General features: G+C 37.3%; 1 protein-coding gene across 1 annotated transcript; it reads left to right on the top strand.

Moving 5' to 3' along the window:
- Positions 1–23,573: 23,573 nt before the first annotated feature.
- On the top strand, positions 23,574–26,472 carry LOC114841969 (indoleamine 2,3-dioxygenase 2-like). Its single transcript, XM_029127296.3, has 10 exons — positions 23,574–23,747; positions 24,069–24,164; positions 24,256–24,375; positions 24,506–24,624; positions 24,725–24,739; positions 24,845–24,944; positions 25,054–25,165; positions 25,250–25,301; positions 25,427–25,575; positions 25,688–26,472. Exons 1-10 carry the CDS (start codon positions 23,658–23,660, stop codon positions 26,056–26,058), a joined length of 1,224 nt encoding a protein of 407 aa, XP_028983129.1. The 5' UTR covers positions 23,574–23,657; the 3' UTR covers positions 26,059–26,472.
- The last annotated feature ends 94 nt before the right edge of the window (positions 26,473–26,566 follow it).

Here is a 26,566-nt window from a genome sequence, read left to right as displayed (position 1 = left end):
TGCAGGATAAGAGGATTTAATGTTTAATGACCAGCCAAGAGCTGCAGATTCATTTAAATTATCATTTTAAGGTATTACATTATTTATGATCTATATCTGAAAACAACAAGAAATGCTGCAGTCTGTTCTTTATATAACTAAATATAGAAATACAGCTAGAGTGTAAATCATAGGTCTGAGCTGCTATTTTCACAACTCTTCACACCTTCATAGGACGGAGCTGCTGGAGGCTTTTACAGATGCATGGCATATGATGCCAGTAAAAGGGAAACAAGTGAACAAACCTAAGAATTTGTTTGCATTAATATCACAAGATGTTGACATAAGATTGACATGACCACAATGCCACTGCGGTGTCACTCCCCCCTCTGGGAACGCAGACAACAGTGGATGTTGAGTCACTGCATTCCAGGCTCTGCTGGAAAGTACAGTACTCCTCCCTTTCATTGTCCACACAGCGTCACAACAGCTTAAACTGCCAGCTCCTCTTAGTGGTCGATGCTCATCCTGGAAGTTGTTTTGCACCTCCGTCATGAAGGACAGTCCAAAGCCTCTTACTTGGGAGTTTGAGGAGAGAGAAGCAAGCATGCAGCATGCAGTCTGTGGCAATAGAGCCACATCCTTTATGGAAGACCTGCAGGTGCATGGATGCCTGCAGATCTGACCTGATCTCTTGATTACATAACCAATATTGTCTGAAAGCTGAGTCATAGCATTTGTTGCCACTACCCACAGTCAGATGAGAATGTTCATCGACATAACCAATATTAAATTTTCCTTTTAAACCGGTTTCTGTCATGAAGTTTCCTTTATGGTGAAAGGTCTGCACAGAGCATTCATTCGACCCAGTTTGTCTCCAATTAAGTAGCAGCTGAAAAGGCTGATCGCTAAAACCAAAGCTGGAGTTCTCAAAAGGAGGCTTTCTCAAAATCCAGAGATCTTAAAAAGTTCTCCAATTATTACGGCGGCGTCGGACCGGAATCTTTGTCCATGTTGGAAAAGCATCAGCTGGGTTTCAGCTAATGAGGCCCAGTTCTAAAGGTACAGTACGTAACAGGAGCTTTTCCTGGACATTATGCGTTTTGACAAAGACACAGTTAAAGCTACAGTAGGAGCAGCAGAGTCTAGGACTGAGTCTGACTTCACTATTAGCCAATGTGTGGCTAAATAAAAATGAGAATTACATTAAGCAACATACAGCATGAGGTAAGGAAACAACTCAGAGCCAGGAATGGCAGAATGAAAGTGCTGATGGCTGAGCATCACATGATGCATCATTCACCACTGACCACGCAGACGTGCTACCCTTGGTTTCACTGCTCAGTTTCCAAATGACTGCATTGTTTTGAGAGCATCACAAGGAGGTAACGTGCAGGCACAGATCTATTAAACCTATTTTTAACTTCAATACTCATTCGTGTTTACCGGGAAGCAGCAGAGGACAGATTTCTGGGATGCCCCTTTTGATCTCGGCTCAGCCAGAGTCACAGTCTGAGATGCTGAGGAAGGAATCCAATTTCATCTCTCCATCAGATAATAAGTGTGAGAATGACATCATTCAGAAAGCTCACTTGAAAATTGAATGGAACCCATAGCAATAGTCCAAACCTATATATCAGTGACAGTTATTATATGGGGGAAATTAGACACAATTTTATGGATTTAATTACACTGGGATAGATGAATGAAGACCACTCACAGTAGCTTATGTGTCACCTGCTGCCTGCTTTTCGCTTCTGATTAAACTCAACAAGAGAGAAAGAACAATTTGATGAAATATCATTGGGGATTTTTTTTCGCATTGCCAACCATCTCAACCCGCTCATAAGCTAAGTCTACAACCTTAGAGGAGGTGACTTTAATAAAGGAGGAAGTGCAAAAGAGACGTCTTTTAAAACTCTCATACATGTAGCAAAGTCATTACTTAGTTTAGGCTCCAATAGTCACTAGCGGCTGAGATTAATCAATCTGTTCTGGTATTCATATGTATCACTGTTATTAGTGGGAGAGCTGAACAGCTCTCACACTATTGTTATCTTCGGTCTTTATTAGTGGGAGAGCTGAACAGCTCTCACACTATTGTTATCTTCGGTCTTTATTATTATTATTAGTGGGAGAGCTGAACAGCTCTCACACTATTGTTATCTTCGGTCTTTATTATTATTATTATTCTTCTTCTACTTATTCCGCCCTTTTTTTGATTGCTATCTACTTTTTAACGCTTCATCGTAGAATCGTCGTTCAACTTTCTAAACGTGTGTCATCTTTAGGAGATGTGGGCTATTACTTTTTATGTTTTCAGCTTTTCAACTTTTAATGTTATTCAACTTTTTTCATCGTTTTTTTATAATGGTCGTCTATGGGAATCATCGTTCAACTTTTTGTCAACTTCCCTCTTTTCATCAGCGTCTATCATCATCATACTTTGGCGTAGAAACGTCATTTCAACTTCAAAAGCGTCCATCATCGCTCAACTTTCTCCTCGTAAATCAGCGTTGTCGTATCTTCTATACTTTTTGACTCGTGAACGTTTAAATATGGTGTGGTTTTGTTAAATTTTCAGCTTTTCCATTAGTGTGTATTGGGTCAGTTAGAGTGCGTGATGTCACAGCTACAGTGAGAAGGTGCGCTTTTTTAAGACAGAACTTCTGTCTCTAACTTGTCACTACAGCCACAATTTTTACACTATGAACGTAATTATTTCACTAAATCGTAGTCATACTTGTCTTCTTTCTAATGATGTGTCTGGCTTACCCTCAGACTTATACTTTAGTCACTATCGACCTCAAAGCACAGAGAGATCCTGAAATTCTCCCATAGACTCTAATGATAATTTTGGCAGACGTCTGGAGAAAAAAAAGGAGGAGACATATTTTGAAATTGCGACTGTGGCTACAAACGTTTGTCCTCAAACATAAAATTCACACCATTTGCTCATTGAAGCCTTGGGACTCGTAAAATGAAATAATTTTTGTGATAACTATCATGGTTTAGCTGGAACAAGCCTGTTTATACAGGGTGAAACTCTGCTTTTACAGAGCAGAGTGAGCCTGATTTTCCCGCCTTTCGTCTCCATGGCGACGGCGCAGCTGCAGATTTCACTGACAGGTCAAACTCCTGATGCTCAGTGTAGGCAGCAGTTTCATGCTTATTACTGATTACTCAACTACACTATTGGATTGTGTAGTAATTAAGCACACACTTCCTCTAAATCCTTTCAAAATAAAAAGCACCAAGCCAAATAATTAGCTTTAATAGCAATATTTCTGCTTTTAGATGGGTAATTATGACTATTTAAAGATACATTAACAGTTTAGTAATTACCCACACATGCTTCCTATACGTCCTTTCAAAATAAAAGCACCAATGCAATTTATTAGCTTTAGCTGCACTGTTTTTTGCCTTTGAATGGTTAATTATGATTATTTAAAGACTAATTAACAGGTACGCTATTACCCCCACACATTTCCTCTAAATCCTTTCAAAATAAAAGCACCAATTACAATTTATTACCTTTTAATGGCAAGATTGATTAGAACATTTCTGGTTCTGAATACTTACCAATTTTTAATGAGACTATTTAAGAGTTCAGCAAATAACCACTCACACTTATTAGGGTGCTTTTATTCTGAAAGGGCTTATCTAATTTTTTTTGCTTTAATAGGGCTATTCTTGCTAGTGAATGATAATTATGACTATCTAATGACTATTTTATAGTTAGTAATCACTCACACACAACCTCTAAATCCTTTCAAAATAAAAGCAACAATGTAATTTATTACCCTAAATGGCAAGATTTTTGTTTCTGACTGGTAAATTTTTAATAGTTATTAAACTATTATTTTTTATTTGCTATTATTTTATTTTTATTTATTATTTAATTATTTACAAATACTTTCTTCAAATTAAAAAGCTAGTTAGCTAATTCATGATTGTCAACTTTTTAATATTTGACATCTTTTTACCTTGGTCAACTTTTGAATCATTGTCATATTTTTAATCTTGTCTTAGTGTGACCATGGTCATCTTTTTAATCATCATCTTTTGATCGCCATCTTTTGTCATCGTTTTAATCTTTGTCAACGTTTTCTTGTTTTCATCGTTTTCATCGTTTTGCCGTAGTCAACTTTTGGACGTCAGCAGCTTAAATCAGCGTTTGTCATCGTTGCGGCAGCAGATCAGCTCTCCCACGTAATTTCTCGAGAAATTACTTTTTCTAGTTATTCTTCTTCTACTTATTCCGCCCTTTTTTGATTGCTATCTACTTTTTAACGCTTCATCGTAGAATCGTCGTTCAACTTTCTAAACGTGTGTCATCTTTAGGAGATGTGGGCTATTACTTTTTATGTTTTCAGCTTTTCAACTTTTAACGTTATTCAACTTTTTTCATCGTTTTTTTATAATGGTCGTCTATGGGAATCATCGTTAAAACTTTTTGTCAACTTCCCTCTTTTCATCAGCGTCTATCATTGTCATACTTTGGCGTAGAAACGTCATTTCAACTTCAAAAAGCGTCCATCATCGCTCAACTTTCTCCTCGTAAATCAGCGTTGTCGTATCTTCTATACTTTTCGACTAGTGAGCGTTTAAATATGGTGTGGTTTTTGTTAAATTTTCAGCTTTTCCATTAGTGTGTATTGGGTCATTTAGAGTGCGTGATGTCACAGCTACAGTGAGAAGGTGCGCTTTTTTAAGACAGAACTTCTGTCTCTAACTCGTCACTACAGTCACAATTTTTACTCTATGAACGTAATTATTTCACTAAATCGTAGTCATACTTGTCTTCTTTCTAATGATGTGTCTGGCTTTACCCTCAGACTTATACTTTAGTCGCTATCGACCTCAAAGCACAGAGAGATCCTGAAATTCTCCCATAGACTCTAATGATAATTTTTGGCAGACGTCTGGAGAAAAAACAAGGAGGAGACATATTTTGAAATTGCGACTGTGGCTACAAACGTTTGTCCTCAAACATAAAATTCACACCATTTGCTCATTGAAGCCTTGGGACTCGAAAAATGAAATAATCTTTGTGATAACTATTATGGTTTAGCTGGAACAAGCCTGTTTATACAGGGTGAAACTCTGCTTTTACAGAGCAGAATGAGCCTGATTTTCCCGCCTTTTGTCTCCATGGCGACGGCGCAGCTGCAGATTTGACTGACAGGTCAAACTGCTGATGCTCAGTGTACAGAGCAGTTCCATGCTTGTTATTGATTAGTCAACCACACTATTGGATTGTGTAGTGATTAAGCACGCACTTCCTCTAAATCCTTTCAAAATAAAAGCACCAAGCCAAATAATTAGCTTTAATAGCAGTATTTCTGCTTTTAGATGGGTAATTATGACTTTTTAAAGATAGATTAAAAGTTTAGTAATTACCCACACATGCTTCCTCTAAATCCTTTCAAAATAAAAGCACCAATGCCAATTATTAGCTTTTAACTGCAATGTTTTTGCCTTTGAATGGGTAATTATGATTATTTAAAGACTATTGACAGTTACGCTATTACCACCCACACATTTCCTCTAAATCCTTTCAAAATAAAAGCACCAATTACAATTTATTACCTTTAATGGCAAGATTGATTAGAAAATTTGTGGTTCTAAATACTTGCCAATCGTTATAGAGACTACTTTAGAGTTCAGTAAATAGCCACTCAAACTTATTAGGGTGCTTTTATTCTGAAAGGGCTAAATCTAAATCTTTTGCTTTAATAGGGCTATTCTTGCTATTGAATGATAAATTATGATTATCTAATGACTATTTTATAGTTTAGTAATCGCCCACACCCAACCTCTAAATCCTTTCAAAATAAAAGCACCAATGTAATTTATTACCTTAAATGGCAAGATTTTTGTTTCTGACTGGTAAATTTTTACTAGTTATTAAACTATTACACAGGTAATTATTTACAATACTTTTCTTCAAATTAAAAAAGCTAGTCAGCTTATTTATGATTGTCAACAATGCACTCTGGTCAACTTTTAATCTGTGATATATTTTTTACCTTGGTCAACTTTTGAATCATTGTCATATTTTAATCTTGTCCTATTATGACATTGGTCATCTTTTTAATCGCCATCTTTTGTCATCGTTTTATTCTTTGTCAACGTTTTCTCGTTTCTCATCGCTTTGCCGTAGTCAACTTTTGGACGTAGTCAACTTTTTGACGTCAGCAGCTTAATCAGCGTTTGTCATCGTTGCGGCAGCAGATCAGCTCTCCCACGTAATTTCTCGAGAAATTACTTTTTCTAGTTATTATTATTATTCTTCTTCTACTTATTCCGCCCTTTTTTTGATTGCTATCTACTTTTTAACGCTTCATCGTAGAATCGTCGTTCAACTTTCTAAACGTGTGTCATCTTTAGGAGATGTGGGCTATTACTTTTTATGTTTTCAGCTTTTTCAACTTTTAATGTTATTCAAACTTTTTTCATCGTTTTTTTATAATGGTCGTCTATGGGAATCATCGTTCAACTTTTTGTCAACTTCCCTCTTTTCATCAGCGTCTATCATCGTCATACTTTGGCGTAGAAACGTCATTTCAACTTCAAAAGCGTCCATCATCGCTCAAACTTTCTCCTCGTAAATCAGCGTTGTCGTATCTTCTATACTTTTTGACTCGTGAACGTTTAAATATGGTGTGGTTTTTGTTAAATTTTCAGCTTTTCCATTAGTGTGTATTAGGTCAGTTAGAGTGCGTGATGTCACAGCTACAGTGAGAATGTGCGCTTTTTTAAGACAGAACTTCTGTCTCTAACTTGTCACTACAGCCACAATTTTTACTCTATCAACGTAATTATTTCACTAAATCGTAGTCATACTTGTCTTCTTTCTAATGATGTGTCTGGCTTTACCCTCAGACTTATACTTTAGTCGCTATCGACCTCAAAGCACAGAGAGATCCTGAAATTCTCCCATAGACTCTAATGATAATTTTTGGCAGACGTCTGGAGAAAAAAAAGGAGGAGACATATTTTGAAATTGCGACTGTGGCTACAAACGTTTGTCCTCAAACATAAAATTCACACCATTTGCTCATTGAAGCCTTGGGACTCGTAAATGAAATAATTTTTGTGATAACTATCATGGTTTAGCTGGAACAAGCCTGTTTATACAGGGTGAAATCTGCTTTTACAGAGCAGAGTGAGCCTGATTTTCCCGCCTTTCGTCTCCATGGCGACGGCGCAGCTGCAGATTTCACTGACAGGTCAAACTCCTGATGCTCAGTGTAGGCAGCAGTTTCATGCTTATTACTGATTACTCAACTACACTATTGGATTGTGTAGTAATTAAGCACACACTTCCTCTAAATCCTTTCAAAATAAAAGCACCAAGCCAAATAATTAGCTTTAATAGCAATATTTCTGCTTTAGATGGGTAATTATGACTATTTAAAGATACATTAACAGTTTAGTAATTACCCACACATGCTTCCTATACGTCCTTTCAAAATAAAAGCACCAATGCAATTTATTAGCTTTAGCTGCACTGTTTTGCCTTTGAATGGTTAATATGATTATTTAAAGACTAATTAACAGGTACGCTATTACCCCCCCACACATTTCCTCTAAATCCTTTCAAAATAAAAGCACCAATTACAATTTATTACCTTTTAATGGCAAGATTGATTAGAACATTTCTGGTTCTGAATACTTACCAATTTTTAATGAGACTATTTAAGAGTTCAGCAAATAACCACTCACACTTATTAGGGTGCTTTTATTCTGAAAGGGCTTAATCTAAATTTTTTGCTTTAATAGGGCTATTCTTGCTAGTGAATGATAAATTATGACTATCTAATGACTATTTTATAGTTTAGTAATCACTCACACACAACCTCTAAATCCTTTCAAAATAAAAGCAACAATGTAATTTATTACCCTAAATGGCAAGATTTTTGTTTCTGACTGGTAAATTTTTTAATAGTTATTAAAACTATTATTTTTTATTTGCTATTATTTTATTTTTATTTATTATTTAATTATTTACAAATACTTTCTTCAAATTAAAAAGCTAGTTAGCTAATTCATGATTGTCAACTTTTTAATATTTGACATCTTTTTACCTTGGTCAACTTTTGAATCATTGTCATATTTTTAATCTTGTCTTAGTGTGACCATGGTCATCTTTTTAATCATCATCTTTTTGATCGCCATCTTTTGTCATCGTTTTAATCTTTGTCAACGTTTTCTTGTTTTCATCGTTTTCATCGTTTTGCCGTAGTCAACTTTGGACGTCAGCAGCTTAATCAGCGTTTGTCATCGTTGCGGCAGCAGATCAGCTCTCCCACGTAATTTCTCGAGAAATTACTTTTCTAGTTAGTGGGAGAGCTGAACAGCTCTCACACTATTGTTATCTTCGGTCTTTATTATTATTATTATTCTTCTTCTACTTATTCCGCCCTTTTTTTTGATTGCTATCTACTTTTTAACGCTTCATCGTAGAATCGTCGTTCAACTTTCTAAACGTGTGTCATCTTTAGGAGATGTGGGCTATTACTTTTTATGTTTTCAGCTTTTCAACTTTTAACGTTATTCAACTTTTTCATCGTTTTTTTATAATGGTCGTCTATGGGAATCATCGTTAAACTTTTTGTCAACTTCCCTCTTTTCATCAGCGTCTATCATTGTCATACTTTGGCGTAGAAGAAACGTCATTTCAACTTCAAAAGCGTCCATCATCGCTCAACTTTCTCCTCGTAAATCAGCGTTGTCGTATCTTCTATACTTTTCGACTAGTGAGCGTTTAAATATGGTGTGGTTTTTGTTAAATTTTCAGCTTTTCCATTAGTGTGTATTGGGTCATTTAGAGTGCGTGATGTCACAGCTACAGTGAGAAGGTGCGCTTTTTTAAGACAGAACTTCTGTCTCTAACTCGTCACTACAGTCACAATTTTTACTCTATGAACGTAATTATTTCACTAAATCGTAGTCATACTTGTCTTCTTTCTAATGATGTGTCTGGCTTTACCCTCAGACTTATACTTTAGTCGCTATCGACCTCAAAGCACAGAGAGATCCTGAAATTCTCCCATAGACTCTAATGATAATTTTTGGCAGACGTCTGGAGAAAAACAAGGAGGAGACATATTTTGAAATTGCGACTGTGGCTACAAACGTTTGTCCTCAAACATAAAATTCACACCATTTGCTCATTGAAGCCTTGGGACTCGAAAAATGAAATAATCTTTGTGATAACTATTATGGTTTAGCTGGAACAAGCCTGTTTATACAGGGTGAAACTCTGCTTTTTACAGAGCAGAATGAGCCTGATTTTCCCGCCTTTTGTCTCCATGGCGACGGCGCAGCTGCAGATTTGACTGACAGGTCAAACTGCTGATGCTCAGTGTACAGAGCAGTTCCATGCTTGTTATTGGATTAGTCAACCACACTATTGGATTGTGTAGTGATTAAGCACGCACTTCCTCTAAATCCTTTCAAAATAAAAGCACCAAGCCCAAATAATTAGCTTTAATAGCAGTATTTCTGCTTTTAGATGGGTAATTATGACTTTTTAAAGATAGATTAAAAGTTTAGTAATTACCCACACATGCTTCCTCTAAATCCTTTCAAAATAAAAGCACCAATGCCAATTATTAGCTTTAACTGCAATGTTTTTTGCCTTTGAATGGGTAATTATGATTATTTAAAGACTAATTGACAGTTACGCTATTACCCCCACACATTTCCTCTAAATCCTTTCAAAATAAAAGCACCAATTACAATTTATTACCTTTAATGGCAAGATTGATTAGAAAATTTGTGGTTCTAAATACTTGCCAATCGTTATAGAGACTACTTTAGAGTTCAGTAAATAGCCACTCAAACTTATTAGGGTGCTTTTATTCTGAAAGGGCTAAATCTAAATCTTTTGCTTTAATAGGGCTATTCTTGCTATTGAATGATAAATTATGATTATCTAATGACTATTTTATAGTTTAGTAATCGCCCACACCCAACCTCTAAATCCTTTCAAAATAAAAGCACCAATGTAATTTATTACCTTAAATGGCAAGATTTTTGTTTCTGACTGGTAAATTTTTACTAGTTATTAAACTATTACACAGGTAATTATTTACAAATACTTTCTTCAAATTAAAAAGCTAGTCAGCTTATTTATGATTGTCAACAATGCACTCTGGTCAACTTTTTAATCTGTGATATATTTTTTACCTTGGTCAACTTTTGAATCATTGTCATATTTTAATCTTGTCCTATTATGACATTGGTCATCTTTTTAATCGCCATCTTTGTCATCGTTTTATTCTTTGTCAACGTTTTCTCGTTTTCATCGCTTTGCCGTAGTCAACTTTTGGACGTAGTCAACTTTTTTGACGTCAGCAGCTTAATCAGCGTTTGTCATCGTTGCGGCAGCAGATCAGCTCTCCCACGTAATTTCTCGAGAAATTACTTTTTCTAGTTATTATTATTCTTCTTCTACTTATTCCGCCCTTTTTTTGATTGCTATCTACTTTTTAACGCTTCATCGTAGAATCGTCGTTCAACTTTCTAAACGTGTGTCATCTTTAGGAGATGTGGGCTATTACTTTTTATGTTTTCAGCTTTCAACTTTTAATGTTATTCAACTTTTTCAATCGTTTTTTTATAATGGTCGTCTATGGGAATCATCGTTCAACTTTTTGTCAACTTCCCTCTTTTCATCAGCGTCTATCATCGTCATACTTTGGCGTAGAAACGTCATTTCAACTTCAAAGCGTCCATCATCGCTCAACTTTCTCCTCTTAAATCAGCGTTGTCGTATCTTCTATACTTTTTGACTCGTGAGCGTTTAAATATGGTGTGGTTTTTGTTAAATTTTCAGCTTTTCCATTAGTGTGTATTGGGTCAGTTAGAGTGCGTGATGTCACAGCTACAGTGAGAATGTACGCTTTTTTAAGACAGAACTTCTGTCTCTAACTTGTCACTACAGCCACAATTTTTACTCTATCAACGTGATTATTTCACTAAATCGTAGTCATACTTGTCTTCTTTCTAATGATGTGTCTGGCTTTACCCTCAGACTTATACTTTAGTCGCTATCGACCTCAAAGCACAGAGAGATCCTGAAATTCTCCCATAGACTCTAATGATAATTTTTGGCAGACGTCTTGGAGAAAAAAAAGGAGGAGACATATTTTGAAATTGCGACTGTGGCTACAACGTTTGTCCTCAAACATAAAATTCACACCATTTGCTCATTGAAGCCTTGGGACTTGTAAAATGAAATAATTTTTGTGATAACTATCATGGTTTAGCTGGAACAAGCCTGTTTATACAGGGTGAAACTCTGCTTTTACAGAGCAGAGTGAGCCTGATTTTCCCGCCTTTCGTCTCCATGGCGACGGCGCAGCTGCAGATTTCACTGACAGGTCAAAATCCTGATGCTCAGTGTAGGCAGCAGTTTCATGCTTATTACTGATTACTCAACTACACTATTGGATTGTGTAGTAATTAAGCACACACACTTCCTCTAAATCCTTTCAAAATAAAAGCACCAAGCCAAATAATTAGCTTTAATAGCAATATTTCTGCTTTTAGATGGGTAATTATGACTATTTAAAGATACATTAACAGTTTAGTAATTACCCACACATGCTTCCTATACGTCCTTTCAAAATAAAAGCACCAATGCAATTTATTAGCTTTAGCTGCACTGTTTTTTGCCTTTGAATGGTTAATTATGATTATTTAAAGACTAATTAACAGGTACGCTATACCCCCACACATTTCCTCTAAATCCTTTCAAAATAAAAGCACCAATTACAATTTATTACCTTTTAATGGCAAGATTGATTAGAACATTTCTGGTTCTGAATACTTACCAATTTTTAATGAGACTATTTAAGAGTTCAGCAAATAACCACTCACACTTATTAGGGTGCTTTTATTCTGAAAGGGCTTAATCTAAATTTTTTTGCTTTAATAGGGCTATTCTTGCTAGTGAATGATAAATTATGACTATCTAATGACTATTTTATAGTTAGTAATCACTCACACACAACCCTCTAAATCCTTTCAAAATAAAAGCAACAATGTAATTTATTACCCTAAATGGCAAGATTTTTGTTTCTGACTGGTAAATTTTTAATAGTTATTAAACTATTATTTTTTATTTGCTATTATTTTATTTTTATTTATTATTTAATTATTTACAAATACTTTCTTCAAATTAAAAAGCTAGTTAGCTAATTCATGATTGTCAACTTTTTAATATTTGACATCTTTTTACATTGGTCAACTTTTGAATCATTGTCATATTTTTAATCTTGTCTTAGTGTGACCATGGTCATCTTTTTAATCATCATCTTTTTGATCGCCATCTTTGTCATCGTTTTAATCTTTGTCAACGTTTTCTTGTTTTTCATCGTTTTCATCGTTTTGCCGTAGTCAACTTTTGGGACGTCAGCAGCTTAATCAGCGTTTGTCATCGTTGCGGCAGCAGATCAGCTCTCCACGTAATTTCTCGAGAAATTACTTTTTCTAGTTAGTGGAGAGCTGAACAGCTCTCACACTATTGTTATCTTCGGTCTTTATTATTATTATATTCTTCTTCTACTTATTCCGCCCTTTTTTTGATTGCTATCTACTTTTTAACGCTTCATCGTAGAATCGTCGTTCAACTTCTAAACCGTGTGTCATCTTTAGGAGATGTGGGCTATTATTTTTATGTTTTCAGCTTTTCAACTTTTAACGTATTCAACTTTTTTCATCGTTTTTTTATAATGGTCGTCTATGGGAATCATCGTTTAAACTTTTTGTCAACTTCCCTCTTTCATCAGCGTCTATCATTGTCATACTTTGGCGTAGAAACGTCATTTCAACTTCAAAAGCGTCCATCATCGCTCAACTTTCTCCTCGTAAATCAGCGTTGTCGTATCTTCTATACTTTTCGACTAGTGAGCGTTTAAATATGTGTGGTTTTTGTTAAATTTTCAGCTTTTCCATTAGTGTGTATTGGGTCATTAGAGTGCGTGATGTCACAGCTACAGTGAGAAGGTGCGCTTTTTTAAGACAGAAACTTCTGTCTCTAACTCGTCACTACAGTCACAATTTTTACTCTATGAACGTAATTATTTCACTAAATCGTAGTCATACTTGTCTTCTTTCTAATGATGTGTCTGCTTTACCCTCAGACTTATACTTTAGTCGCTATCGACCTCAAAGCACAGAGAGATCCTGAAATTCTCCCATAGACTCTAATGATAATTTTTGGCAGACGTCTGGAGAAAAACAAGGAGGAGACATATTTTGAAATTGCGACTGTGGCTACAAACGTTTGTCCTCAAACATAAAATTCACACCCATTTGCTCATTGAAGCCTTGGGACTCGAAAAATGAAATAATCTTTTGTGATAACTATTATGGTTTAGCTGGAACAAGCCTGTTTATACAGGGTGAAACTCTGCTTTTTACAGAGCAGAATGAGCCTGATTTTCCCGCCTTTTGTCTCCATGGCGACGGCGCAGCTGCAGATTTGACTGACAGGTCAAACTGCTGATGCTCAGTGTACAGAGCAGTTCCATGCTTGTTATTGATTAGTCAACCACACTATTGGATTGTGTAGTGATTAAGCACGCCACTTCCTCTAAATCCTTTCAAAATAAAAGCACCAAGCCAAATAATTAGCTTTAATAGCAGTATTTCTGCTTTAGATGGGTAATTATGACTTTTTAAAGATAGATTAAAAGTTTAGTAATTACCCACACAGCTTCCTCTAAATCCTTTCAAAATAAAAGCACCAATGCCAATTATTAGCTTTAACTGCAATGTTTTTGCCTTTGAATGGGTAATTATGATTATTTAAAGACTAATTGACAGTTACGCTATTACCCCCCACACATTTCCTCTAAATCCTTTCAAAATAAAAGCACCAATTACAATTTATTACCTTTAATGGCAAGATTGATTAGAAAATTTGTGGTTCTAATACTTGCCAATCGTTATAGAGACTACTTTAGAGTTCAGTAAATAGCCACTCAAACTTATTAGGGTGCTTTTATTCTGAAAGGGCTAAATCTAAATCTTTTGCTTTAATAGGGCTATTCTTGCTATTGAATGATAAATTATGATTATCTAATGACTATTTTATAGTTTAGTAATCGCCCACACCCAACCTCTAAATCCTTTCAAAATAAAAGCACCAATGTAATTTATTACCTTAAATGGCAAGATTTTTGTTTCTGACTGGTAAATTTTACTAGTTATTAAACTATTACACAGGTAATTATTTACAAATACTTTCTTCAAATTAAAAAGCTAGTTCAGCTTATTTATGATGTCAACAATGCACTCTGGTCAACTTTTTAATCTGTGATATATTTTTTTTTACCTTGGTCAACTTTGAATCATTGTCATATTTTAATCTGTCCTATTATGACCATTGGTCATCTTTTAATCGCCATCTTTTGTCATCGTTTTATTCTTTGTCAACGTTTTCCTCGTTTTCATCGCTTTGCCGTAGTCAACTTTTGGACGTAGTCAACTTTTTTGACGTCAGCAGCTTAATCAGCGTTTGTCATCGTTGCGGCAGCAGATCAGCTCTCCCACGTAATTTCCTCGAGAAATTACTTTTTCTAGTTATTATTATTCTTCTTCTACTTATTCCGCCCTTTTTTTTGATTGCTATCTACTTTTTAACGCTTCATCGTAGAATCGTCGTTCAACTTTCTAAACGTGTGTGTCATCTTTAGGAGATGTGGGGCTATTACTTTTATGTTTTCAGCTTTTCAACTTTTAATGTTATTCAACTTTTTTCATCGTTTTTTTATAATGGTCGTCTATGGGAATCATCGTTCAACTTTTTGTCAACTTCCCTCTTTCATCAGCGTCTATCATCGTCATACTTTGGCGTAGAAAACGTCATTTCAACTTCAAAAGCGTCCATCATCGCTCAACTTCTCCTCTTAAATCAGCGTTGTCGTATCTTCTATACTTTTTGACTCGTGAGCGTTAAATATGGTGTGGTTTTTGTTAAATTTTCAGCTTTTCCATTAGTGTGTATTGGGTCAGTTAGAGTGCGTGATGTCACAGCTACAGTGAGAATGTACGCTTTTTAAGACAGAACTTCTGTCTCTAACTTGTCACTACAGCCACAATTTTTACTCTATCAACGTGATTATTTCACTAAAATCGTAGTCATACTTGTCTTCTTTCTAATGATGTGTCTGGCTTTACCCTCAGACTTATACTTTAGTCGCTATCGACCTCAAAGCACAGAGAGATCCTGAAATTCTCCCATAGACTCTAATGATAATTTTTGGCAGACGTCTGGAGAAAAAAAAGGAGGAGACATATTTTGAAATTGCGACTGTGGCTACAAACGTTTGTCCTCAAACATAAAATTCACACCATTTGCTCATTGAAGCCTTGGGACTTGTAAAATGAAATAATTTTTGTGATAACTATCATGGTTTAGCTGGAACAAGCCTGTTTTATACAGGGTGAAACTCTGCTTTTACAGAGCAGAGTGAGCCTGATTTTCCCGCCTTTCGTCTCCATGGCGACGGCGCAGCTGCAGATTTCACTGACAGGTCAAAATCCTGATGCTCAGTGTAGGCAGCAGTTTCATGCTTATTACTGATTACTCAACTACACTATTGGATTGTGTAGTAATTAAGCACACACTTCCTCTAAATCCTTTCAAAATAAAAGCACCAAGCCAAATAATTAGCTTTAATAGCAATATTTCTGCTTTAGATGGGTAATTATGACTATTTAAAGATACATTAACAGTTTAGTAATTACCCACACATGCTTCCTATACGGCCTTTCAAAATAAAAGCACCAATGCAATTTATTAGCTTTAGCTGCACTGTTTTTGCCTTTGAATGGTTAATTATGATTATTTAAAGGACTAATTAACAGGTACGCTATTACCCCCACACATTTCCTCTAAATCCTTTCAAAATAAAAGCACCAATTACAATTTATTACCTTTTAATGGCAAGATTGATTAGAACATTTCTGGTTCTGAATACTTACCAATTTTTAATGAGACTATTTAAGAGTTCAGCAAATAACCACTCACACTTATTAGGGTGCTTTTATTCTGAAAGGGGCTTAATCTAAATTTTTTGCTTTAATAGGGCTATTCTTGCTAGTGAATGATAAATTATGACTATCTAATGACTATTTTATAGTTTAGTAATCACTCACACACAACCCTCTAAATCCTTTCAAAATAAAAGCAACAATGTAATTTATTACCCTAAATGGGCAAGATTTTTGTTTCTGACTGGTAAATTTTTAATAGTTATTAAACTATTATTTTTATTTGCTATTATTTTATTTTTATTTATTATGTAATTATTACAAATACTTTCTTCAAATCAAAAAAGCTAGTTAGCTAATTCATGATGTCAACTTTTTAATATTTGACATCTTTTTACCTTGGTCAACTTTTGAATCATTGTCATATTTTTAATCTGTCTTAGTGTGACCATGGTCATCTTTTTAATCATCATCTTTTTGATCGCCATCTTTTGTCATCGTTTTAATCTTTGTCAACGTTTTCTTGTTTTCATCGTTTTGCCGTAGTCAACTTTTGGACGCAGTCAACTTTTTGACGTCAGCAGCTTAATCAGCGTTTGTCATCGTTGCGGCAGCAGATCAGCTCTCCCACGTAATTTCTCGAGAAATTACTTTTTCTAGTTATTATTATTATTCTTATTATTTCGCCCCGTTTTTCGGTCGCTATCTACTTCTCAACGCTTCATCGCAGAATCATCGTTCAACGTTCTAAACGTGCGTCATCGTTAGACGATGCAGGCTATTACTTTTCACGTTTTCAGCTTTTCAACTTTTAACGTTATTCAACGTTTTCCGTCGTTTTTTTATAATGGTCGTCTATGGGAATCATCGTTCAACTTTCTGTCAACTTCCCTCTTTTCATCAGCGTCTATCATCGTCATACTTTGGCGTAGAAACGTCATTTCAACGTCAAAAGCGTCTATCATCTTTCAACGTTCTCCGTGTAAATCAGCGTCCTCGTATCTTTTATAGTTTTTCGACTTGTGAGCGTTAAATATCGTGTGGTTTTTGTTAAATTTTCAAGCTTTTCCATTAGTGTGTATTGGGTCAGTTAGAGTGCGTGATGTCACAGCTACAGTGAGAAGGTGCGCTTTTTTAAGACAGAACTTCTGTCTCTAACTCGTCACTACAGCCACAATTTTTACTCTATCAACGTAATTACTTCACTAAATCGTAGTCATACTTGTCTTCTTTCTAATGATGTGTCTGGATATACCCTCAGACCTATACTTTAGTCGCTATCGACCTCAAAGTGCAGAGAGATCCTGAAATTCTCCCATAGACTCTAATGATAATTTTTCGCAGACGTCTGGGGAGAAAAACAGAGGAGACATATTTTGAAATTGCCACTGTGGCTACAAGCTTTTGTCCTTAAACATAAAATTCACACCATTTGCTCATTGAAGACTTGGGACTCGTAAAATGAAATAATTTTTGTGATAACTATCATGGTTTAGCTGGAACAAGCCTGTTTATACAGGGTGAAACTCTGCTTTTACAGAGCAGAGTGAGCCTGATTTTCCCGCCTTTCGTCTCCATGGCGACGGCGCAGCTGCAGATTTCACTGACAGGTCAAACTGCTGATGCTCAGTGTAGACAGCAGTTCCATGCTTATTACTGATTACTCAACTACACTATTGGATTGTGTAGTAATTAAGCACACACTTCCTCTAAATCCTTTCAAAATAAAAACACCAAGCCAAATAATTAGCTTTAATAGCAATATTTCAACTTTTAGATGGGTAATTATGACTATTTAAAGATAGATTAACAGTTTAGTAATTACCCACACGTGCTTCCTCTACATCCTTTCAAAATAAAAGCACCAATGCCAATTATTAGCTTTAACTGCACTGTTTTTGCCTTTGAATGGGTAATTAAAGACTAATTGACAGTTACGCTATTACCCCCCACACATTTCCTCTAAATCCTTTCAAAATAAAAGCACCAATTACAATTTATTACCTTTAATGGCAAGATTGATTAAAAAAATTTGTGGTTCTGAATACTTACCAATCGTTAATGGGACTACTTTAGAGTTCAGTAAATAGCCACTCAAACTTATTAGGGTGCTTTTATTCTGAAAGGGCTAAATCTAAATCTTTTGCTTTAATAGGGCTATTCTTGCTATTGAATGGTAAATTATGACTATCTAATGACTATTTATAGTTTAGTAATCGCCCACACACAACCTCTAAATCCTTTCAAAATAAAAGCACCAATGTAATTTATTACCTAAAATGGCAAGATTTTTGTTTCTGACTGGTAAATTTCTACTAGTTATTAAAATATTACACAGTTAGGTAATTATTTACAAATACTTTCTTCAAATCAAAAAGATAGTCAGCTTATTTATGATTGTCAACAATGCACATTGGTCAACCTTTTAATCTTTGACATCTTTTAACCTTGGTCAACTTTTGAATCATTGTCATCTCTTAATATTGTCATAGTATGACCTTGGTCATCTTTTTAATCATCATCTTTTTATATCGCCATCTTTTGTCATCATTTTAATCTTTGTCAACGTTTTCTCGTTTTCATCGTTTTCATCGTTTTCATCGTTTTGCCGTAGTCAACTTTTGACGTCAGCAGCTTGATCAGCGTTTGTTATCGTTGCGGCAGCAGATCAGCTCTCCCACGTAATTTCTCGAGAAATTACTTTTTCTAGTTATTAATATTCTTCTTCTACTTATTCCGCCCTTTTTTTGATTGCTATCTACTTTTTAACGCTTCATCGTAGAATCGTCGTTCAACTTTCTAAACGTGTGTCATCTTTAGGAGGATGTGGGCTGATTACTTTTTATGTTTTCAGCTTTTCAACTTTTACGTTATTCAACTTTTTTCATCGTTTTTTTATAATGGTTGTCTATGGGAATCATCGTTAAACTTTTTGTCAACTTCCCTCTTTTCATCAGCGTCTATCATCGTCATACTTTGGCGTAGAAACGTCATTTCAACTTCAAAAGCGTCCATCATCGCTCAACTTTCTCCTCGTAAATCAGCGTTGTCGTATCTTCTATACTTTTCGACTAGTGAGCGTTTTAAATATGGTGTGGTTTTTGTTAAATTTTCAGCTTTTCCATTAGTGTGTATTGGGTCATTTAGAGTGCGTGATGTCACAGCCAGAGTGCGAGGGTGCGCTTTTTAAAGACAGAACTTCGGTCTTTAACTTGTCGCTACAGCCACAATTTCTACTCTATGAACGTAATTATTTCACTAAATCGTAGTCATACTTGTCTTCTTTCTAATGATGTGTCTGGCTTTACCCTCAGACTTATACTTTAGTCGCTATCGACCTCAAAGCACAGAGAGATCCTGAAATTCTCCCATAGACTCTAATGATAATTTTTGGCAGACGTCTGGAGAAAAACAAGGAGGAGACATATTTTGAAATTGCGACTGTGGCTACAAACGTTTGTCCTCAAACATAAAATTCACACCATTTGCTCATTGAAGCCTTGGGACTCGAAAAATGAAATAATCTTTGTGATAACTATTATGGTTTAGCTGGAACAAGCCTGTTTATACAGGGTGAAACTCTGCTTTTTACAGAGCAGAATGAGCCTGATTTTCCCGCCTTTTGTCTCCATGGCGACGGCGCAGCTGCAGATTTGACTGACAGGTCAAACTGCTGATGCTCAGTGTACAGAGCAGTTCCATGCTTGTTACTGATTAGTCAACCACACTATTGGATTGTGTAGTGATTAAGCACGCACTTCCTCTAAATCCTTTCAAAATAAAAGCACCAAGCCAAATAATTATCTTTAATAGCAATATTTCTGCTTTTAGATGGGTAATTATGACGATTTAAAGATAGATTAACAGTTTAGTAATTACCCACACATGCTTCCTCTACATCCTTTCAAAGTAAAAGCACCAATGTCAATTATTAGCTTTAACTGCACTGTTTTTTGCCTTTGAATGGTAATTATGATTATTTAAAGACTAATTGACAGTTACGCTATTACCCCCACACATTTCCTCTAAATCCTTTCAAAATAAAAGCACCAATTACAATTTATTACCTTTAATGGCAAGATTGATTAGAAAATTTGTGGTTCTGAATACTTGCCAATCGTTATAGAGACTACTTTAGAGTTCAGTAAATAGCCACTCAAACCTATTAAGGTGCTTTTATTCTGAAAGGGCTAAATCTAAATCTTTTGCTTTAATAGGGCTATTCTTGCTATTGAATGATAAATTATGATTATCTAATGACTATTTTATAGTTTAGTAATCGCCCACACACAACCTCTAAATCCTTTCAAAATAAAAGCACCAATGTAATTTATTACCTTAAATGGCAAGATTTTTGTTTCTGACTGGTAAATTTTTACTAGTTATTAAACTATTACACAGGTAATTATTTACAAATACTTTCTTCAAATTAAAAAGCTAGTCAGCTTCTTTATGATTGTCAACAATGCACTCTGGTCAACTTTTTAATCTGTGATATATTTTTTACCTTGGTCAACTTTTGAATCATTGTCATATTTTAATCTTGTCCTAGTATGACATTGGTCATCTTTTTAATCGCCATCTTTTGTCATCGTTTTATTCTTTGTCAACGTTTTCTCGTTTTCATCGCTTTGCCGTAGTCAACTTTTGGACGCAGTCAACTTTTTTGACGTCAGCAGCTTAATCAGCGTTTGTCATCGTTGCGGCAGCAGATCAGCTCTCCCACGTAATTTCTCGAGAAATTACTTTTTCTAGTTAAATAATGTTAAGTGCTTTCCTGAATTTAACAGTCAATCCTATGTGAAAAGAGAAAACATTTCTCTGCCCTCTCCTCCTCTCGTCAGCAGGTACACCAGTTGGACATTAGCTTTTGCCTCCAGACTTTGAGTGGCGAAGAGGAAAGAGAAGCTGGGAAGTGTCAGCGGTTGCGCAAGAATTAGACAGAAATGAGAGGCGTCAGGGTGATTGATTCATGGCTGCAGCCGGAGCTCTACGAGGGGGAGTCTCGGCTCCAAACTGTGCGGTAACGCATCCTCCCTTCCCCACTTTAAAGTCCAGCGTTCTAAAGACGCTGTCCTGGTTTTGAGCTCCTTTTACCAATTTATCCACTTGTCCCCTAGCAGGCTAAATTTACTGTCCCTTAACACCCGCTGAGGCTGATGTCTTGGTAAGTGGTCTCAAAATTAATTTGAGCGCCGCAGCTTTCATCCCTCTTGCTCCTCTCTCTTTGCTCCTGGTTTTTCCTGTCGCGTCGGTGGGTTAAACGGTTTGAGAGATTGCTGGTGGTGGCAGTAAAGCATGCAGTCAATGGCAGGGAGAATCTAGGGGGCACATAATACACAAGGGGAGGCAGTTGCTCTGCTAATGTTGCTGTGATGCTGCTGCTTGACAAAGTGGCTCAGATATGGGTCTAAACTCTTGACCTGATCAAATCCCATAGACATAACTCAGCACCACCCACTGACAAAGGACAAAGAAGCCCCTATAAAAGAGTCGCGTATGAAACTATGAAGCCCACAATCCTGCCGGCTGCAAAACGGACAACCTGCTGTGCCTCTAAGTTCAGCACAAGATCACTTGGCTGCGTCTCTGTGCCCTTGGGACACTTGTTTACACCCTGACAGAATGCGCTGAAGTCAATCTACATATGATCACAAAGGACACTTTGGAGCTTTGACTTTTATTAAGATTTTAAAGAGCTGGCAGCGAGTCACATCGCTGCTCTTGATGAATCTAATTTGGTTCCATGACCCACACATCTCTGGCTGCATTTTTTATTTCCCACACTTCCCACTTCGTCTGCTGGCCCCAACTCAGCTTCAAAGGCTGATTGATCACGTACAGTGCAGCAGTCGTTTCTTTTCTCAGAATGTCCTCTAAGACAAGTTTTCCTGTTGACTGCGGCTGCTTTGCTCCAAGGAGGCTGTGATATGCTGTACTTACGTCAAACCCACTCCATGGAAGGTAAAAATATCAAATACACGGGCGGTGAACATGCGGGCCGACAACAAACCATACAGCAGGGAAGTTGGGTCCTTTCCTGTCAGAATGAAAGGATGATGAATTGATAAAGCCTTTTGGAGATTTAAGAACTTTCTCATTATTTGGACTGTCTTGGCACTGACGTGTAATGCAAGGACGCTGGCAACGGCTCACATTTGCTACACGGTGCTTGGTCAACATTACAAATTCCACTTGGCATCTAAATGGACCCTTCTTGGCCTTGATTGATGTGTTTGAGTCCATTTAATACATGCACATCAAACAGTGAAAGCACAAAATGTGACATGGAAGAAGTGCTGTTGTGTTGATTATGCAGTTCCCAAAGGAATATCACTAGAGTAAAAATTCCCTATTTGTTTAATTTCATGGTCTAATACTTCTGTGACAGTACCTAAAAGTTAGCCCTTTGCTTTTTCATTTGAACTGTAGTGCAGAGAAAATCGAATTAAGATGTTGTAGCTGCACAAACCGAAATACATGGAAAATATTGGACGTGTTTTTCGACCCAGGACTAATGAATACGCTACTACAGCGCTTCTACCACAGCAGAACAAGTATATTAAGTGCTTTCGAGATATTATGTCTGTTTGAAGAAGCATTTCATTGAGAAACACCAGGATTTAGGCAAGAAACGTGTAAATCCCACATGAGGACTAGAGTCCCAGCAAAAGCCTTTCAAACCAACTAGGAAATCTATGACCTGGCTCAATGAGCTGCTTCACAGGGTTTCAGTACTCAACTGGGGAAATACTTGTTCCCAGGATCATATGTGACAAATAAATGAGTCATTACTGTGCAAAATGCAGAAGAAATCAACCGGTGACCAAAACCACGATGAGCGTTAACCTATTTCCTCTTGAGTTGAGAAAGAGCCAGAAAATTGTTTTACACAATTACATTCAAACTAATGTAATGTAAGTATAGTACAGTATTTATATTCCTGCTGAATCACACAACTTATCAAGTGCATGGAAACTCTTAATCAGATCCCGATGACCAAACTTCCTAGCGTGCTTTGAGCTTAGAGAAATAATGAAACCGAAAGCTGTAATGCATTCAAAGTTGTAGGACCGCATAGCAATTATACCAAATTACTGTAAATGAAAGAAGCTGCTTCTCAGTTTCACTTTTGACGCTCCTGCTTGAGAGACATAAATAGAAAATGTTCAGTTCAACCCTATTCAATTTGAACTTGCAAAGGTTAGTTTACTTTCTTTAGCTAGGCAGTAGCTTCTAATAATGATCTGCTCTGCATATTCAAAACAATCATGTACAGTATAAAAAAATATTATATAACACAGTCATGAGTCATGACTCCATATATCAACAATGAGGCTGGACTCAACATTTACTTTGCATATTATAACAAAAGAAAGTAACTATTTTTATTAATAATTGATTAACTTTATTATTATGACTATCACAGGGTCATCTGGATGTCACTTACTGTATTATCTCACCATACAAATGGGGGGGGGGGTTTGAAAGTGCTTACGGAACTAAAGCAGAATTTCAACTTCCTCTGTGTTCTCTGATTGGCTGCTTGCACCTATAAAAGGGATGCAACTAGGGTAGTGAAACAGACTCAGACCAAGTCTTACAACTGATATCACACACACAGCACCACTTCCACTTTTCCAACACAGAAGAGTAACCACATGGAGGCCAGCATGAGAGAAACCCTGGAGGCGCACCTCGATGATTTTGATATTTCTGAAGATCTGGGATTCGTCCTTGAAGATCCACTGGTAGGTGTTTTTAAAACTGTTCATGTTGCTAAAAAGGAAGTAAGTTAACAATATGGTCACATGCTGTGACAGTAGTTTGCTCTTTGCCTGATGTGAGAACTCCTTTCCTGAATAGATAACAGATAACAGTTTGTAATTGATCCCGTATGAGCCTCTGTTATTCGCTGATCGAGCCATTCACATAACTGAGCCTTTTCACATGACTGGGCCTTTTCAACCACTGGGCCTTTTCACGTTGGACATTAAAGAGACTAAATTTGAGATTCATGTTACACTGAGATTGGGTAAAGATGACTCTAATGTCTTCTTGTAATGGTCTAGACTACCCTTCCAGACTATTATCGGGTGTGGATGGACCTGGCGAATAATCTCACACATCTGATTGAGTCACATAAACTTCGGGACCGGGTCCATGAGGTGAGAATGAGAGAAGCCTTCGACATAACAAGCTCAGTCTGAGTGGAGACCTAGAAATCTGAACGCTCACGCTGTCTCCGTCCCGATCCAGATGCCGGTTCTGAGTCCCCACCTGCTGAACAATCACCGGGAGCTCATGCTGGCTCACCTGGCGCTGGGGTTCATCAGCATGGGGTACGTTTGGCAGGAAGGACAGCATTCACCTGCTCAGGTAAAACAATGCAAAGATGTTCAAGTGCTATGAGAAAGGCAGATGAACAGAAGTTAGCATGAGTCATCATCAGACAGACGATCCCTAGGTACATGTTTCTGGTTTATCTACATCTACGTTTTATTCACAGGTTCTTCCCAAGGCGCTGGCGTTGCCCTACTGGCTCGTCTCTCGCAGGCTTGGACTTCCACCCATCCTGACCTACGCAGATTCAGTTTTAGCCAACTGGAAATTGAAGAATCCTGCAGGGTGAGTCCTTATTGTTATTTTATTGTCACAGCTAACATTCCCTTCTGTTGTTTATGAGTCAGTCACTGACGTGTCTGTCTCTCTTTCGTTTTCTTTTTAGCGATATGGAAATTGAGTGAGTAGAAAGAAACGCAAACATTCACCCTCAATAAGGTTTTTACACCAGTCTCCTGATGTTCACGATGACCGTCATGTGATGATCATATGTTTTCAATCTCAGGAACATGGACTTGATCTTTTCATTCCCCGGTGGCGACAGCAGTAAGGGATTCTTCCTCGTGTCGTTGTTGGTGGAGATGGCTGCCAGTTCGGGCTTAATGGTCAGTGCAGGCTGCTGTTACTCCCCCTGTTTTGTTATAAGTCTGGCTTTCTGCCCTTTCATGTGTGTGTATCTAATGATGACGCTCTTAAACCGCCCACTCGTTCCAGGGGGTTCTGGAGGTGATGCGGGCCGGCTCTGACCTCGTCGGCGTGCACAAAGGTCTCGCAAAAGTAACTCAGTCTTTGAAGAAGATGAAGGAAGTCTTCAAAATCATGCACAGTAAGTTGACATTTAGCCCGGTTTAAACGGAATTACAGTAAATTGATTGAATGCATAATTAGACAAGCTTCAATTTCTCTGCAGAACATGTCGACCCAGACGTGTTTCATGGAACATTGAGGATCTTCGTCTCTGGGTGAGTATCGGTTAGAAGTTATGCTTAAGCATTCCACATACAGTATACTGTATATCATGTGCTGCAGGTTTGTCTTGATCTCAGGTGTGACGTTTCCCTTTTGCTTTGTCCCTGAACTGCTGCAGGTGGCGAGACAACCCCATGCTTCCTGGGGGACTGGTCTATGAAGGCGTCAGCAACGAGCCCATTCTGCTGTCAGGGGGAAGCGCCGCTCAGAGCTCAGCCATTCAGTGCTTTGATGCCTTGCTGGGCGTTCACCATGCCGAGGACACAGGTAAGGCCGCCGTCAGGCAGAGACACACCACCACCTGTACTGTACTGTACCCGTGCAGCTGCCAGAGAGCTGCGTTCTCTCCTTGACCGTGTCTGCCCTGTTCCCCGTCCAGGCGCCTACCTGACGCGCATGCGCGATTACATGCCTCCCGCCCACCGCCAGCTGATAGAGACGCTCTCTGTCCTCCCGTCTCTGCGGGACTTCATCCTCGCCTGCTCCAGCCCCGATCTGTGCCAGGCCTACAACACCTGCGTGTCGGCGCTGGTGGACCTAAGGAGCTACCACCTGAATACGGTCACTAAATACATCATTGTCCCTGGGAACAGTGCCCGCACCACGGGCTGCCCGCTCAGAGGCGCGGGCGACGCGCTGAAAGCCACGGGGACAGGAGGCACCAACCTCATGAGCTTCCTGAAGAGCGTGCGCAATACCACGCAAAATGTGCTGATCCCTGAGAGGCCATCCATGTTTAGGGAAGTTTAGAATGTTTATTGGCACCTTCCAGACACCATTCTACTGCTGAGCGTGGTCCAACCAACAGGTTAATGATTTAAAGTGTTTGTTTGTTCTTTGTTTGTTACTTGGCTGTGCTGTCTGTTGAGCTCTTTGCTACCAAGGCTAGGGTAACTAACTACTTTATAATATAAACAAGTCCGCTCGATAAATGATTTACTACAATATATGGAACCTAATTTTATTGTTTTCTTGGCGGAGCGGGGCATTTTTACTTGTTTATGTTATAAAAGTGCACTTTACATTTATAAAGGTATTAATGCTATTTATTCACTAAGGCATAAAAAAATCAGACTGTGCTACAGAGAAGGACGATGCTTTGTGCTGACATTTATTTATGATTATATTCATATAATAATAAATATGTCTTGAGTTTTGACTGTTCATCTGTGTAGTCCTTGACATTGACGTCCCTCCTTAGTACAGTATGTCGCATCTCTTTTGAGGTGTATTAACATCTAAAGTTTGCTTAGACATA

The sequence above is a fragment of the Betta splendens genome, chromosome 15 (assembly GCF_900634795.4).
Source record: "Betta splendens chromosome 15, fBetSpl5.4, whole genome shotgun sequence".
Taxonomy (NCBI): domain Eukaryota; kingdom Metazoa; phylum Chordata; class Actinopteri; order Anabantiformes; family Osphronemidae; genus Betta; species Betta splendens.
Note: the sequence above shows the minus strand (reverse complement) of the source record. Positions and strands in the feature narration are given on the sequence as shown.

Coding starts and splice junctions, on each gene's coding strand:
- LOC114841969 (XM_029127296.3), top strand. CDS start 23,658: ATGGAGGCCAGCATGAGAGAAACCCTGGAGGCGCACCTCGATGATTTT. Junction 23,748..24,068: donor TCGTCCTTGAAGATCCACTG/GTAGGTGTTTTT, acceptor GTAATGGTCTAG/ACTACCCTTCCAGACTATTA. Junction 25,576..25,687: donor TCACCATGCCGAGGACACAG/GTAAGGCCGCCG, acceptor TTCCCCGTCCAG/GCGCCTACCTGACGCGCATG.